The 15,661-nt window shown below is 42.5% G+C and overlaps 1 protein-coding gene across 3 annotated transcripts in view; it reads right to left on the reverse strand.

Moving 5' to 3' along the window:
* Positions 1-15,661, reverse strand: part of ndrg3a (ndrg family member 3a) — a 37,853-nt gene that overhangs the window by 2,072 nt on the left and 20,120 nt on the right. For 2 of the 3 annotated variants that reach the window (XM_058631186.1, XM_058631185.1), the window contains exons 4-15: positions 9,895-10,000; positions 9,665-9,785; positions 8,856-8,918; positions 8,711-8,771; positions 7,581-7,667; positions 5,434-5,490; positions 4,861-4,964; positions 4,614-4,679; positions 3,911-3,962; positions 3,775-3,822; positions 3,647-3,682; positions 3,504-3,555 (exon numbers count right to left, since the gene is read on the reverse strand). In XM_058631186.1, the coding sequence (XP_058487169.1) occupies positions 3,504-3,555; positions 3,647-3,682; positions 3,775-3,822; positions 3,911-3,962; positions 4,614-4,679; positions 4,861-4,964; positions 5,434-5,490; positions 7,581-7,667; positions 8,711-8,771; positions 8,856-8,918; positions 9,665-9,785; positions 9,895-10,000 (853 nt within the window). Of the gene's footprint in view, positions 1-3,503; positions 3,556-3,646; positions 3,683-3,774; positions 3,823-3,910; positions 3,963-4,613; positions 4,680-4,860; positions 4,965-5,433; positions 5,491-7,580; positions 7,668-8,710; positions 8,772-8,855; positions 8,919-9,664; positions 9,786-9,894; positions 10,001-14,306; positions 14,715-15,661 lie in introns of those variants that run through there. The other variant, XM_058631187.1, reaches the window with a different exon arrangement.

The raw sequence follows: 15,661 nt of genomic DNA on the forward strand, positions 1-15,661 counted from the left end.
ATTGAAGAAGGAAGGGAAGAGACAGAGAGGGAGACATTTTTGAAAAGGTGGCTCTTTACACTGCTTCATCCCACTTTAATGGAACATCTGGAAAACCCTTGTATACCCTATGTTCTGGAATATAGACTGTGCTCCTGCTGTAATGACCCTTCTACACACTGTTAATACAAAGATGAATTATTATCAGTACAGAAGAGATCAGTTCCAACACTTTTAAAAAAAACGTTCCTTTCAGCGTCTCCCATTAGGGGTGGAAAAAGTGAATCATCTGCCTCCATCTTGTCCTCTTCTGTTACACCAACTGTCCTCATGTCCTCCTTCACAACATCCATGAACTGTTTCCAAGTCATACATCACAGCGGGACCGTCCCTTTCACTTTTGCTGTTCTACTGCTTCATTGTGTTGTATTCAATTAAATAAGGTGGAAAAGTAAAGCCTTCTGTAACCCTTTATACTTCAGTGCTTGCCTACATACTGTAGGTAAATGCAAAGACACTTACTCTTGATGATCTGATATCATTACTCTGCTCAATCTTGTTTCCTGAAAGAGAAGCCTGAGCTCTTCGTCATGCTCTCCTACAGACTGCCTGCACTCTGCACGATGGTTTGACCATATTTGCAAACAATGAAGTCAAGAAAGATCTATAAACTCTGACCGTTTATAAAGTTAAAATACTTTTAGGTTTTGTTCCCTTCCCTCACTTTCAGACTGTGCCGCTGTGTTTAAGGGGGAGAAACAGCTTTCAGGCACACGCTGAGGTGTTCAGATTTATTTTCCACTCTTTCTTTGCTTTAAAGAAAAGAAAAATTAATCTGTTCTAATCCTGCACTGGCATCTCGTCAGCAGTGAGACTCAGCAGAGAGCTGCAGCAGAGAGCAGCTCCCACAGAGAAGGGTTTGGGAACAGAAGAGAACAAACAAGACACAGCTTTAGAAAAACACCACAACCTTCAGTCTGTTTGGTACAAACCGCAGGTCAGTGCGACCTGAAGGAACGGTCTCTGTTTTCTTTTTTTTTCTCCTGTTTAAGTGTGCACTTTAAAGGGATAGTTCAGCTTTGAAGAGTGGTTTGTATGAGGTACTGATTCAGTCACAGCACCAGGAACATGATAGCAATTTGTGCAAATATGCAACTGACAAGAAGAAATAGGCTGAAGTCAAAGGCTCTTGTTTTATAACCCTGAGACAAGGCTACCAGTGAGGAAACAAGAAAACTCTCATTTTAATGAAGTTTCTGTCGCTTTGTAAAGTCACTCACTCACTTCAGTGGTTTTTACACCACACAAAATGATGAAAGTCGATAATGCGTTGGTACTATGTACGTTGGTGTAGGTGAGTGAGTGTTTCTAGGTCGTCTCACAGCAATATAAAGCAGTGATGATATACTTGACATACCATCGACAATATCACACATGTCCCCGCTGGCAGCCATGTTAGGCCTCATCCACACGGAAACAGGACAGGAATCGTTTTCTTTGTCCTTCATCAAAAGTTCTCTGTAAAACTAGCAATCGTGTCAAGAGATGTCTTCATCCACACAAAACGACTGTAGGTGGCGCTGTAACGCTGCTACATCAAAAACGGAGAAGACGTCGAGCCTGTACATAGAGCACATAGTCTCTCAAACCCACCACCCTATCTTCTCCCTCCTCTGTTCCTCCTGTGAGGGGAGAACACTGACCCTCTTCTCTGCTCGGGCTCTCTGGGTGGAGGAAGGACGTCAAAGTCCAGACATCATCTCTCCAACTGAAGACCCTTCAGTACAGAGCTAAACAAGCTCCCAGCAACAAGAGAACCCTCTCTGCTGAGCTCCAAGCAGCCCGTTATCCTCCCATCACAGAGCCTGACTGAGCATCAACCAAGGATCCAGAGCCAAGTTAGCTCCAATGAGCTAACTTTGTGAGGAGGAACCTGGGCAACAGACACCAGAACCACAGTCAACCAACTCCAGTCTCTGGACTAATGGACAGCAGCTTGCTGGGACTTGGTAACCGGGCCTAGCGTAAGTGTTGTTGTTATGTGTACATTTAGGTTAATGTTAGCGATGTCCATGCTCTCTAGCTGTCAGTTCTAGATGTGCATGCTTCTAACCTCTCATCTAACCTCGCACCTCGTCCTACAAAGTGTCCTTAACAAAGAGACACAGCAGCCATCTTTGATTCCACCTTCTTGTTGTAGTTTCTTTGTCAACCGCCATCTTGATTTGTAGTGCAACTCTACCTGACTCAGCCATCCTGACTCAGCATCCTGACTCAGCATCCTGACTAAAATGATGAAACTGTATTTACTGCAACTGCACTGCAAACTGTTATTTCAAAAAGAACAAAAGCAGATGATGGAAATATGATAACAGAACATAACAGTTAAGAGGTTTTATGGTATTATGTCCAGTTTGTATGTATTATTCTTTGTAGCAGTGTAGCTCACAAAATAGTATCTGTGCTCCAGTTTCTGTGAAGAGAAGTAGCACATACAGAGGTGTGCTTTCTCCTTTTGGCCACAAGGTGGAGTATCCGCTGAAGTGAGCACTGCTCAGGAGGAAACAAGGAAAACGCATGTACTGACTATTGTGTAGCACGCCCCTTTCCTTTTTTTTTTTGATTGACAGGTAAGTGGCAGGCTCGACTCAGAACTGCATTAGAGGCGTGCTTGATTCCTCGCGGTTTCATAGCGATATCGGCGCACCAGAGATTGTCTGTCACGCTCAATGCGTGAGACTTGATATTGTTGTTTCAATCCTGTCTCATTCTGGGACACCATTGTCAAAAATTAGTGTATCATTGCTCCCAAAATGCTGTTTCCGTGTGGATGAAATGCCGATAAGATACAAAAATGTTTGTCCTGGGATTGACTTAAGCTCATCTTCTTATGAGCAGCCACTTAGAGAGAGCCTCAGTGGTTCTCCACACAGTGCAGTCAGGGCTAACAGTGCTTCAGTACCTCATACAACTGCACTTCAACTGTCTCTTAATGAGAGTGCTTCAGTGAACAGATCTAGTTAGAAAAGAAAAACACACAATATAAAACACACACACAACTCAGATTTGAAAGTATTGCTGTTGAGTTCATGTGACAGTGCTGCTGTCATTTCATGATAGAGGCGTGCTCACACACACACGCACACACACCTCACCTACTGAGGACTGTGGGTGCTACACACTGAAAAGAGCAGAGAGGAAATTGCATTAGCATCCACCTCGGTGCACAGGCTGCCTCTCCGTGACCAGGCTGACCAAAAAACTGTGCCTTTTCATGAACTGGTGGCTGCAGTCCAAACTCCATCAGCAGGGCGTTTGTTTAGCCGCAGCTCTGAGGTGACGGCTGTGAAAATAATCCTCAGCGAGTAACTTTTCATTGCACTCACGTCAACAGGAAATTGAGTGAACAACAGAGACAAACCTTTACCACAAACACGTCAGCCCAAAGAAGAGTTAGTATGTAAACAAGCTAATTTATATGTTTTTACTCATGTTAAGTTAAAGATATGAACATATTTACTTACTGTAGCCCATGCCCTGAACAAAGTACTTAAAGGCCTCAGCAAGTTTTCCTGGCTGTAGAAAGATAAAGACAAAAGTTAGAAGATTATTAAGGCAAGGCAACTGCTTAACAACAACAACAACAACAACAACAACAACAACCCACCTGCACAACCTGGGGCAAACCTCCACAATCAGCCATCTGAAAGAACATCATCAGTGTCACTAATACATTCTTTGTATAACCACAAAATGACTGCCACATATTTTGTACTTTTTAAAAAAAACCTTCACCTTTAGCAGGGTGGTCTTTGTTGGATTTAACCTGGAATTGCATTCAACCTTAAACATAAAAATAAAAAGGTTACGACGGAAAAAGAAACTACAGCATAAAAGAAAACAAAAAAGTCGCTGTCGCTATGTTACTCACCACAGCCTCCACAGCAGGTGATGTGTCACCAACCACCAGCAATGCAGGGCATCTGCAGAGAAATATAACATAATATAACATAACATAACATAATAATACAACACAACACAACGTAATGTAAAGTAATGTAATATAACATAACATAATATAACAATAGGAAACAATATAACATAACATAAATTGTGAAAGTTCATTGTCTTCTGATTGAACTTAGTTTTTTGGTTCGTTTTTTTAGACAACAGTAAGTTAACAAGGTAAAGGATAACTTAATTTTGTCTAAAAAAATTAACCACAAAACTCATGTGTGTGTGTTTTCCAGGTATTGTGGGGGCATAAATATGTTTACAGTCACATTATGGAGACTTGACCTCCTTAAGGAGACAAAAATCTAGTCCCCCCAAAAGACTGATTACAAAACACTGACTGTTGATTGATTGATTTGTTTGTGTTGACTCAGTGTAATATGACCCAGACCAGAAAAATGGATTTAGGGCTAAATGTCTTTCAAATACCTAACTTAGACATGAGTGCGACAGTTTGTGGGGAAAAATCAATCATTCAGCTTTGGGCAACATCATTTGGTTGCATTGACACTGGTTGAAATTGGGCATTTTTCACATGAAGACTCAGTGGTAGCGGATGCATGTGTCACCACTGTGCTCAGGGACAAATGTGTGTCTGTTGTTCCAGTCAGAAAACCTACGTGAGTGTGTTGACTGTGTCCTCATTCAGACCCACGATTGGCCTCTCGATCTCCAGGTCCTGACGGCTGGAGCAGGGAGAGAGCAGTTGATTAGCTTTGAGTAACACAGCATGATTCTTTATATATATATATTCTATATACACATACTATATACAGTATATTAATATGCGACTGTGCCTGCCTCATCTAGAACACCATAAATGCCAGAAAGAGCTCACCATGTTCTTAATAACTAGCTGTATCTTACTATTGGTAGGAGCCACAGAAGAGAGCCAGGTTGTCCAGGTTGATGTCGTGGGCGATATGGAGACGGTAGGTCTGGATGATCTCCTGGTTCTCCGTCAGCTCATCCTGGAGGAAAAAAGTAATACTGTTAGTGTTTGGTTGAGCAGAAACAATAAAGGTTACATGAATTCATTAAATCTTCAAGGACACATTTGTATCCAGGCAAGAAATATACGCTGAGCTTCAGCGCTGTCACTTATTAAACTAGAGACTGGGAAACAGTATCTGTTTCCAGGACGATGGAAATAGAATGTTATTAAATAAATAACAGCAAAGTATCCTGAGATTCAGTTACAGCACAGGGATATTTGTTATCGATATTATATCTATATCGTGACACGTGACAGGATATTGTCTTTGTTCAAGTATCTGTGACGACGTCTTCTCGTTTTAAAAGATGATACATTGATAATCATCATATTTATTGTATTGAATAATAAGTATTATCCACACTGTTAAAAAATACATGGAACTGAAATGAAATTATATTAAAAAAGCTGGATTATTTGTGCAATGCAGTGAAAGAGAAACTCACAGTGCTGAAGTGATGAGCCATGATGACGTCCACCAAATTACTGGTCCATCCAGACAACTGCAGCACAAGAGAGCAGAACACAGATCCAGTTCAAGCAAACAAAAGTCCACTTCCATAAAGCCAAACACTTTTTAATCTAACTTGTTGATAGCTGTGAATAAATGAAGTTACAATACTATAATACAGTGATTCACCAAAGCAATCAGGCGCGGGCCTCACAGAAAGAGAACTGTTTCTCCTTCTTACCTTTTCTGACATTTACTGTAAGTGACTTACAGTAAATGTCAGAAAACTGTAAGTCACCCTTTACTGCTTTTCATGATACATAAGGAAAACACATTGACAACATCATGGAGAGCAGAGAACCCCAACAGCTCACACAGTGAGCAAACACTAGGCATCAGTGGAGAGGGAAATATCTCTCTGACAGAACCAGACTCAAAGGTGAGCAGCATCTGCCTCGACCGGTTGGGGTGAAAGGAAAAACGGGGGGGAAAGAGGAGAGGAAGGGGACAGAAAGTGAAAGAGGGAGATGAGGTAGAGACAGAAGAAAGATACCAGGAGTAGAAATACAACAATTGTATCATATTATCAGTTTAGACAGGACAGTTCTGAGTCAGTGATGACGTGTTTATAGAACTCCAATGTTATATAAGCAGCAGCAGACATACCAATATCAACTTTAATTATAGCATAATAATAATGACAATAAAACTACTACGGGATCTGGATCCTGCAGCCTGCGAGATGAGGACACAGAGATAATGAGAGAGAGGAAAACAAGGAAAGTGAAGTGATCTGTTGATCGAGTGATAAGGTCAAACTAGTTCAATCAGGTATGAAGGGCCATGGTCTTTAAATGCTTTGGACATGAGGAGGATTTTAATTTGAATTCTAAACTGTACAGGGAGCCAGTGAAGAGAAGCTAACACTGGAGTGATATGGTCTCTCTTTCTAGTTCCCGTCAGAACTCGTGCTGCAGCAGTTTGAATTCACTGGAGGGTTTTAACAGACTTGTTCCAGATAGTAATGAGTGGCAGTAATCTAATCTAGGCCATGGTGATGTCATCCAAAGTGACAAGGTGTTTAGGGCTGAGTATAATGACCTCAGTTTTTTCTGAGTTTAAACGTAGAAAGTTACAGAGCATCCAGGACTTAATGTCTCACCGATTTATTTCCCCCGGCCTCATTTATAAATAAAGCTGTGTGTCATCTGCATAACAATTAAAGTGTATGTTGTGCTTGCTAATAAAGTTCCCTAAAGGAAGCATGTATATGGTAAAAAGTATAGGCCCAAGCACCGAGCCCTGTGGAACTCCACAATTAACTTTTGTTCGTAATGAGGCTTTATCATTAACAAATGCAGTCAAATGCAGCACAAGTTAAGAGACTAGACCATTATCAGGTTGTTACTTACTTTAACTAGTGCTGTTTCTGTGCTATGACGTCATCTAAAACCTGACTGAAAATCTTCAAACAGGCTATTAATGCACAAATATTCACATAATTGATTCACATAACATCTGGGTCAAGGGTCGCTTTTTGGGAAGGGGTTTAATAACGTTTGGGGCACATATTCAGTTAATAAGGATAGATTAATTTGAGTTATTACAGACCTGTTTAGATGGGCTCTAACTGACAGGTTGATGACTAATGATGTTAACTCAGGGAGAAGCTGTCTAACTGTAGACCTGCTGCTTTGTACTGTAAGATGAATCAGTACCACTATGAGCGAGGAGAGGATACATTTCTTTCTCTAATTGATGTTATTGTCAGTATCTGATGCGACACAAAACTATTCCTTTGAATCGACATGTTCCATGACTGTGCGCAACACCAACACAACAAAGAATGTGGTCCCTGAACATAACACTGTATACAGTATTAGAATAATAAAGCCTTACAGTGGCTCTTTGTGCTCTGGAACTGAAGCCAGATAATCCACTCAAAATTAAACTAATCCAAAAAAGTGACCACAGAGAGACTCAGTTTGCTGCTCTGTATAAAATCAAGCTGAGTTTTAATTAACTTTGGACTCAACTCAAAAACAGGTATAATACCACTACTGTATATGTATAATTCTAAAACTAGTGATGTTATTTGCTTCTGGTTTCAGTTAGAAGACGTTAAAGACTTAAAAACTTCACCTTTGATGCTGCCCAGTCAATCCATCCTTCTGCACACGGGTCCACGTTAATCAGAACCAAACCCTCCACCAGAGTTGGGTTGTTCAGCTGTGAAGAGGAAACAACATCTCAGCAACAACATGGCGATAGAGGAGTTTGTTTTCATTCTTGTCTACGCCGTCTATTTTCGACTGTTTTATGCAAATTTAAAATGATGTCATCGATACTTTATTAGAAAGTATGGGAGAGGATTAGGGCCACATGTGAACATTTTGGAAACAAAAATACATTTAAAAAAAGCCAAACTTTTAGAGATTAAAGTCTGAATTCTGAGATTAAAGTCACTCAGTCACTTTTTTTCCGGAAATCTGACTTTAAAAAAAACATGTGGTCCTAAACTTTGGTATTCATATCTTTAAATTCTATTTTAATGGAGCATGTGGTGATGCCCCATCTCACAGGAAGTATAATAAAAGCACAATGGCAATAAATGTCAGGTAAAATGACTCAAATCCAAGCCTTATTTTCAGTACAGTTCCATCCTGCTGCATTTCTATCATGAGACTCTGTAACGTCAGCCTTCAGCTGTGCTGGAGGATAAAACGCTGCAAAGTTCTCTGAGCATGATGAAAGTGAAGCCTGTCTGTTTAAATGAAGACATGAGACAATGAACACAGGGGCTATAGTTTTGGAATTGCTTAAAAAAAGAAGTCTGTGTTATGTAAATGTAAATACAGAGGGAATACTGCTGACGCCGTCTTCATCGCACTGTTAACGCAATGCAGCAACAGCTGCTACACAGTGAGTAAAAGCAAAATGTATTTATAAATTAATACAGACAATTAAAAAATAAATCCTTCTTGATCTTTTTGCTCCGTTGAACACAAATCGTGTGGAAACGAGACAAAAGCGACTCAAAAAGACAGAACTGTCAAGATGAGTCATCACCTGGAGAATGGTAGCATATGTAACCAACTATGGAACAACCTGGTGCCCTGTGTGGGATTCATAGGTGGATTTAATGTTCAGTGGATAAAGCTTTGGGGCCTGAAAACCTTCATTTCATACAGCGAGCATGTAGAGGAGGACAAATGGGACTGGAACAGAGGAAAATAACACAAAACGACGAGGTGACAGTGACTTGGACTCACTGCAAAGCGGGTTAGGATGTACGCTCCTGCTCCCACACCAATGCCAATCACACTGCTGACCCTGCGGAGAAAGTACGCGTTACCATGACAGTGGAACATAACGATCATCAGTGCGTGCACATTAGCATTGAGCGGCCATACTCACTTGAGCTGAGTCATCACAGACGGCAGCATTTCAGCCAACTCCTCCATGGTGGGGTAACGATAACTAGAGACAGAAGAGATTCATGCAGGTCTGTTCAAGGATCAAATATACAGTATGTGTGGATTTATCGGAGAAGTTACAACGCTTATTAATTATTGCATTGATATCATGACATGGGACAAGATCTGCTCTTAGATTTTGGATATTGTCACATCGTGATCAGGTATCTGTTATATATATATATATATATATACACATATATATGTATACATATATGTGTATATATATGTATATACGTATATACATATGGATAAACATATATACATATATATAAAATCAACAAAAATTATATTTTAAAAAAGCCCAATTATTTGTGTTATGACAGAATTTGACTATATTTAGAGTCAATTTCATTGTTTCTAAGTAAATATCCTTTATTTAATATTAAAAAAAATAAACTACCTGAAATAGGTAATAACTGTAGATCATTATAAAAATATCCAGATTATTATTTATAACCCATATTGCCCAGCCTTACAGAAATACTAATTTAATTTATATCATGATATATATATATATATATCGAATGATACAGAACAGGATATTGTGATAAGAGTTTTTCCCCATATCTCCCTGTCTGATTACAATATTGATTACTATGAATATTCAAACACTCAGGATTTTAATAATTGCTTTGAATGACTGTGCACTCTCAGCTCACATCAATGCATCGACTGCAGCTCCTTCTCCACCACTACAAATGAATGCATTCCCATTTGGCAGAGGGTAAAATTGGCCAGACAACTCACCCACTGGGGAAGGGAGGGGCACCTTCCTGCTGGCCGGGTGCGTCTACATGAACCACTGCGAAATGCTGTGTGATCTCCTGCATGTCCTCATAATTGAACAGGGTATTGAAGCATGACTTATCTAAAAAAGGTGGAACCAGAGGACACAGTTCAGGGACTCGGACAGTGGAAGACCTGAGCGATGGTGAACAGACATCGTGCATCAGCATGTGTTTGTTTGTCTGACTCACGGTTTAAGCCGATGTCGTGATAGGTGAGGATGACAGGTCGGTTGCCCTTGGGAACACCTCTCATGGTCACATGGAGAACGCCATGAGGAGTCTCTATGTCATGCTCCTGCAGAGAAAAGCAAACAGTAATAAAACACACACATTTTTTTTTCTTTTCAGTGATCCACATATTCAATTTGGCAGAGATTTTATTTGCCCTTCCTGACGCAATCCTCCCTTTTATCCAGGCTTGGGACCAGCACTAGGAGAACACTGGATGTGGCTCCTGTGGCTGGCTTCAATTTATTGTGTCCAATTAACCCAAATGGATTGAAACGGGGGATTTAGAACCTTAAAACAAACAAAACAAAAACTCTCTGTGTAGTCTCCACATTAGACATTTATTAAAAGGATGGACTTTTCCCATTTATGGAAGATAAAAGTCCAATCTTATGCTTCAAAGGGATAGTTCAGGTTGTTTTGTGGTTGTATACGGTGCCCGGGCATGTGGTTATATTTAACAGTTTAACAATATGTCCACCACTTTATCTCACTATTTCTAATTAGAAAATGAAGTGTGTGAATAGCTCACTCAAGTCCATAGAGAGAATCAGTGATTTTAGATCTTAGACTACAGGAGCTGCTGGGCTACTGTTGCTGCTGCCACCTCATTTGGCAAGTTTGTGTGCTGGGGTTAATCCAAATGAAAATGTCCAAAGACTGAAGTCACAAAATATCACATTTGAACATATTGATGGGGGTGGAGGCACCAGTGGAACAACAACCTCTGTGTGCTGTGACGCTGTAAGAATCACTGATTCTCTCCATGGACTTTGGTGAGGGGAAAGTGACACAAACTTCAGTTTCCAGTTTCCTTTTGTCTAATGGTCAGATAAAGTGTCAAAAATACTCTCAAAATGATATCAAACCAATGGTGTAGTTTTTAATTCAGTGGCTATAATCATTTCTTAAGCTGGTGGTGCACGCTGACCATGTGTGAGCGCCTCATACCACCACACTTCCAAAATCCACAACTGTCCTGCTAAACTGTGGGAGATTACTCATCTGTGGACATGATCTTTTTTAAATGAACAGCATCTCAGCCAAGGACAAAGAGTTCATTGCACACATTATTATTCCCCAGACAAGAATAATCAGAATATTCAAGCTGCAGTTGACTAGCTTCTATAATGAAGCCTGAAGATAATGATTTTGTTCACACGAACCAGACGCCGGAGAAGAAGAAGCACATTGTATGTCAGATTGAGGATGCAGAACATGTTCCTCTCTTTCTCCACCACACAGGCCCTGTGCCCTCAGACTAAACAATGCACTGAATAGGTTTTCTGAGAACCGCAAGTCTTTTCATTTGGGTAAATAGCAGGATAACAGGACATGGTGTGAACCCCACAGCACTTAAACACTGCGGAATGACCCATTAAAATTCTCCAAAGTCGACACCAGCTCTCTAAATATTAATCTATTTAATAAGAAAGCCCCATATTAGTGCCTATGGTGTTAGAAGTGGCTTAAAGGTCGTTTAAGTTGACAGGGAAAGCAGCTGAAGGATGAGACGGCAAAATAAAAAAGCATGCTTGCAGTCATTGGTGCAGGGTGTGACATAGCGGGAAGTCATAAGGTGATGTACGCTGAACACAGCATCATTTTAGATCACACAAACATCCACTGCACTCTCACCACGGTGCAGGATACAACAATGGTGCAGCTACGAGGAATGAGCCAGTACAACACATGTAACATCCCATACAACACAAACATCCAGCGTGTGTAAAAATGTAAAGAAAAATCAGCAACATCATGAGTCATGATGCGGGCGGTGCATTTCTTCTTTGTGGCAGAAGAAGAATTCTTTATTCTTCACTGGAGAAGGATGTCTTTGAAATAGCTTGAAATGGCAGTAGGTGGTTTAAAAGGTATAAAACGACTGCGTCGGACTGATATTGTATCAGTAGATACTCAACTTCATGATATTGTATCAGTAGATACTCAACTTCATGATATTGTATCAGTATCGAACATGTAAAATAAATATCGTGCCATCCCCAGTAGCTACGTGCAGGTTTGTAGAGCGAGGGGGGGGGGGGGGGGGCAGCAGGCAGGGCTGCTCTCAAGGCCCACTGCTCATCAATAATACAGAGGCAGCCTGGGTGAACGACAGACACAGAGGGAGCAGAGAGGTACACACCGACCCTGCACTTCCCTCCCTGTGTTCCTATTGCAGGTGTGTGTGTGTGTGTGTGTGTGTGGCTGATGGACAAGTGTCATAAAAGTGTCTTCAGAGGGGACGGAGGCTGCAGTCATTTGCATCAGGAATTGGACCCAGCAACAGCGAGAGAGGGTGACTGCTCAACCATCCCATCAGTGGTGGGGGAAAGAAATCTTTGTTGAAGTTGGCGTCGGTGCAGAATTTGCAAAATTACACAAAGCAATCGCACTGCAGGTCACCTCTCTTCCTAAGACGGTCTATAAACCCTGAATGTGCTGACAACATGGCTCGCATTCCTGTACAGGCTTTTAACAGATAATGAAACACGCGCTGAACAACTTCTATACAGAGAGGAGAGGCATCGCTCCACGGCTGTGGTGCTACACAGCTTTCATTTTTAGATAGAGGACAGAGTCAAGGACACTAGGTGCAGAAAAGGAGTCCGCTGTCTCCTGTTGTTTTGTGTATGTTGAACATTTTTATCCTTCCTGATATCCAATCCAGTGACTGGTCATGTGTCGCCCATGCATGCACACACACACACACACACACACACACACACACACACAGGGAGAGAACATGCACACTTCACACAGACAGGCCCTCGCATATTAACCAGCGGCCTTGATGCTGAAGAGCAAAAATGCTCGTCATTCTACCAGCGTGTGGCCCGTGTGCAGAACACGTGCCAAAGGAAGCAGGCAGGTCTGCACAGCCTGTGATAGTAAATTAAACACCGTTTAATTTACTATCACAGGCTGGGGAATGAAGGTGGGATAGATGGAGAGAAAAAGGGAAAGAGAACGAGAAGAAGGAAATGGGAGGAAAAGAGCGTGAAAGCAAGGACAGAGTGACCTGCATGACTAACCAAAACAAGGGAGAAGACTTCCTTCCTTGAAAAGGAAGTGAAGGAGCCTTTATCTGCCCATTTAGGTCTTGGCAGGGTTTAATAGAAGATGTATTGATCTGGAACTCATCTGCCTCTCCTCGTTTTCCAGCAGACAAATGCACACCCGGGTGTACGTGTGTGAGTGAGTGTGTGTGTGTGTGTGTGTGTGTGTGTGAGGCATCAGATGAAACCAGGGCGGGGTTGTTAGTCTCGACAGCCAGAGGAGAGAAAGGAAAGCAGAGCGCTGCAATGACAGCAACCTTCTTTCCCTTATTCTCCAGCTGTGCACAGAAAGTGAGGGTGTGGATGTTTGGGAGGTTGGGAAGCTTTCCTGTGGAGGTGTGCTCCACCCCCCCATCCCCCCACCCCCCCGCGCCAGGAAGCGAGCAGGATTACAGGGCAGAAACTCTGAGCAGCCTGTGTGGACATACACACATCCTTACTGTGTGGCATCATCATCCAAGTGACATGTCATCTAATGACACACACACACAGCTCTCTGTGTGTGTGTGTGTGTGTGAGTGTCATCAAGGCCGTGTGTTGACATTTCAAACTCAAGGTCTGTGCAAGGAGGAAGGAGTGTTGCTGCTGCCACAGTGTGTGTGTGTGTGCGTGCGGGGGGGGGGGGGGCTTCAGCATAGAGAATACAACACTGGCACCATGCACCTACATGCATCCACTGATATTCATCTTTAACTGGGTGACATGTGAACCCTGGATTCACAGAAAGAAACATGCATCCCATAATAAAACACAGCAAACACGAATGACCCCGTGGATGGACGACAAACACATACACACACACAGAGAAGCACACACACACACATCCTGTGGTTGAAGCATCCGCAGATTCACACTACACACATTCATCTTTCATAGCATCACATTAAAATGCACCACTGCACCGTGGGCATGTTTAGCCAAGTCTGAGCACACATGGACACTGTGTGTCCCGTGCACGCACACACACGCACACACACACACACACACACACACACGCACACACACGCACGCACACACACACACACACACACACACACGCACACACACACACCAAAATGTTGAAGCCATGGTAGCAGCTGCCCCCAAAAGAAAAACCCTTAAGTCTCAGCCGTCTTGCTGGAGGTGGTGACAAGCGACCAAGCTAAGACCACCAACAGCTTCCCACTTCCTGGAGGCAGCTGTTGTCTCCCACTCTCTGGAGAAAACACTCCCCAGTCGCTCTCTCCTAATCTGAACCACAACCCCCTGGTTCAGATTAACCCTGCAAGACCCAGCCAGGTGTGTCAAGGCAGGCAAGATGCATTTGTCACTCACCACTCCATTCCCAGAGCATGCAATCTGGTCCAGGTCCAGAATAGCTGACATGTTTTTCCCACGCAGGAGAGGAGGGTGTTATGCTATGTGCAAGTGTGTGCTGGGCAGCTTTGAAGCTCTCCCAAAGGAGGAGGAGGAGGAGGAGGAGGAGGAGAAAGAGGAAGGAGGGAGGAATGTAGAGTGAGGAGGCTAGCACAGCAGTGGCAGGGAGGAGGAAAGGAAACAGAGTGACACAGCAGAAGGAGTGAGGAGGAGATTGGAAAATAGTCTGAATGAAAACAGGCGAGGAGGGCGGGTAAGACAAGAGAGAGAGAGAGGGACAGAGACGAGAGAGGGAGACGGAGACGAGAGAGAGAGAGAAACAGAGACGAGAGAGACACAGAAGGCGGAGGAGAGGCAGACTGCAGTTTGTGCTTGGTAGTCACAGCGCGTCCCTACATCCAGGCATCAGTGCGTCTTATTGGACTGTTGAGGGTCATGTGGGTAGAGAGAGAGAAAGAGAGAGGGAGGGAGGGAGAGAGGGAGGGGTTTAGAGGAGAATGGAGAGGAGGAGGGGAGTGGGAGAAAAGGTGGGAGGGGTAGGTGCATGGCAGCGGGGTGATGGGGTGCAAAAGATGCAGAGGCAGCCCAAGAGAATGGGCAGAGTGCTAACGTCACAGAGGAAAGGAGAGGAGAGAGTTCATTCTGGGATGTATGCTGCAACATCGTGTTCAGTCTGATGTTGGGCTAAACAAATGGCTTCTCATCACAGCAACTTAACAAATGCGTCCAACTAGATTGACCTTGCTAAGACAGAGAAATCCAGCATGAGGCAAATGTGATGCGTCATGCGGCGAATGGCGGAAAGAAAAATCCATACGTGAGTGAGTTACTCGCCTGAGATGCAGCAGTCTGATATACAGCAGCATTAAAGTGCTGCAGAACAATCTGTGGATCATTCGTTCATTTGTTTTTCAAAATAAAACGAAAAATGAAAAAACTGATAATGACTCGTTTTATTGTGCTCAAATGAAAAAACAAACAAACACATAACAAGGTGAATCTGAAACATCTGTCATAAAGTTACCACAATTCTACTCAAACGGTCCAAACCAAGCAGTCCTACTTTTTAGTTTTCAAAATAAAGATCTATGGAAAGCGAACACAACTGGTTTCACAGTTACCCTCTTACTTCCACTGAAGAGCATACAAATGTCAGACAGTTTTATTGTTATCCCGTGTGAAGCTCCTCCCCCTGTCACAGGTCACTTTCAGGTCACGTAAGCATTTTTCATTCGAGCATCGGGAAATGGAAAAAAATGAGTCATTATATTTCATTTTGAATGATAAACGGATTGAAGAATCTGAAGAATAAT

This window comes from Solea solea, chromosome 6, assembly GCF_958295425.1.
Source record: "Solea solea chromosome 6, fSolSol10.1, whole genome shotgun sequence".
In the NCBI taxonomy this organism is placed as follows: domain Eukaryota; kingdom Metazoa; phylum Chordata; class Actinopteri; order Pleuronectiformes; family Soleidae; genus Solea; species Solea solea.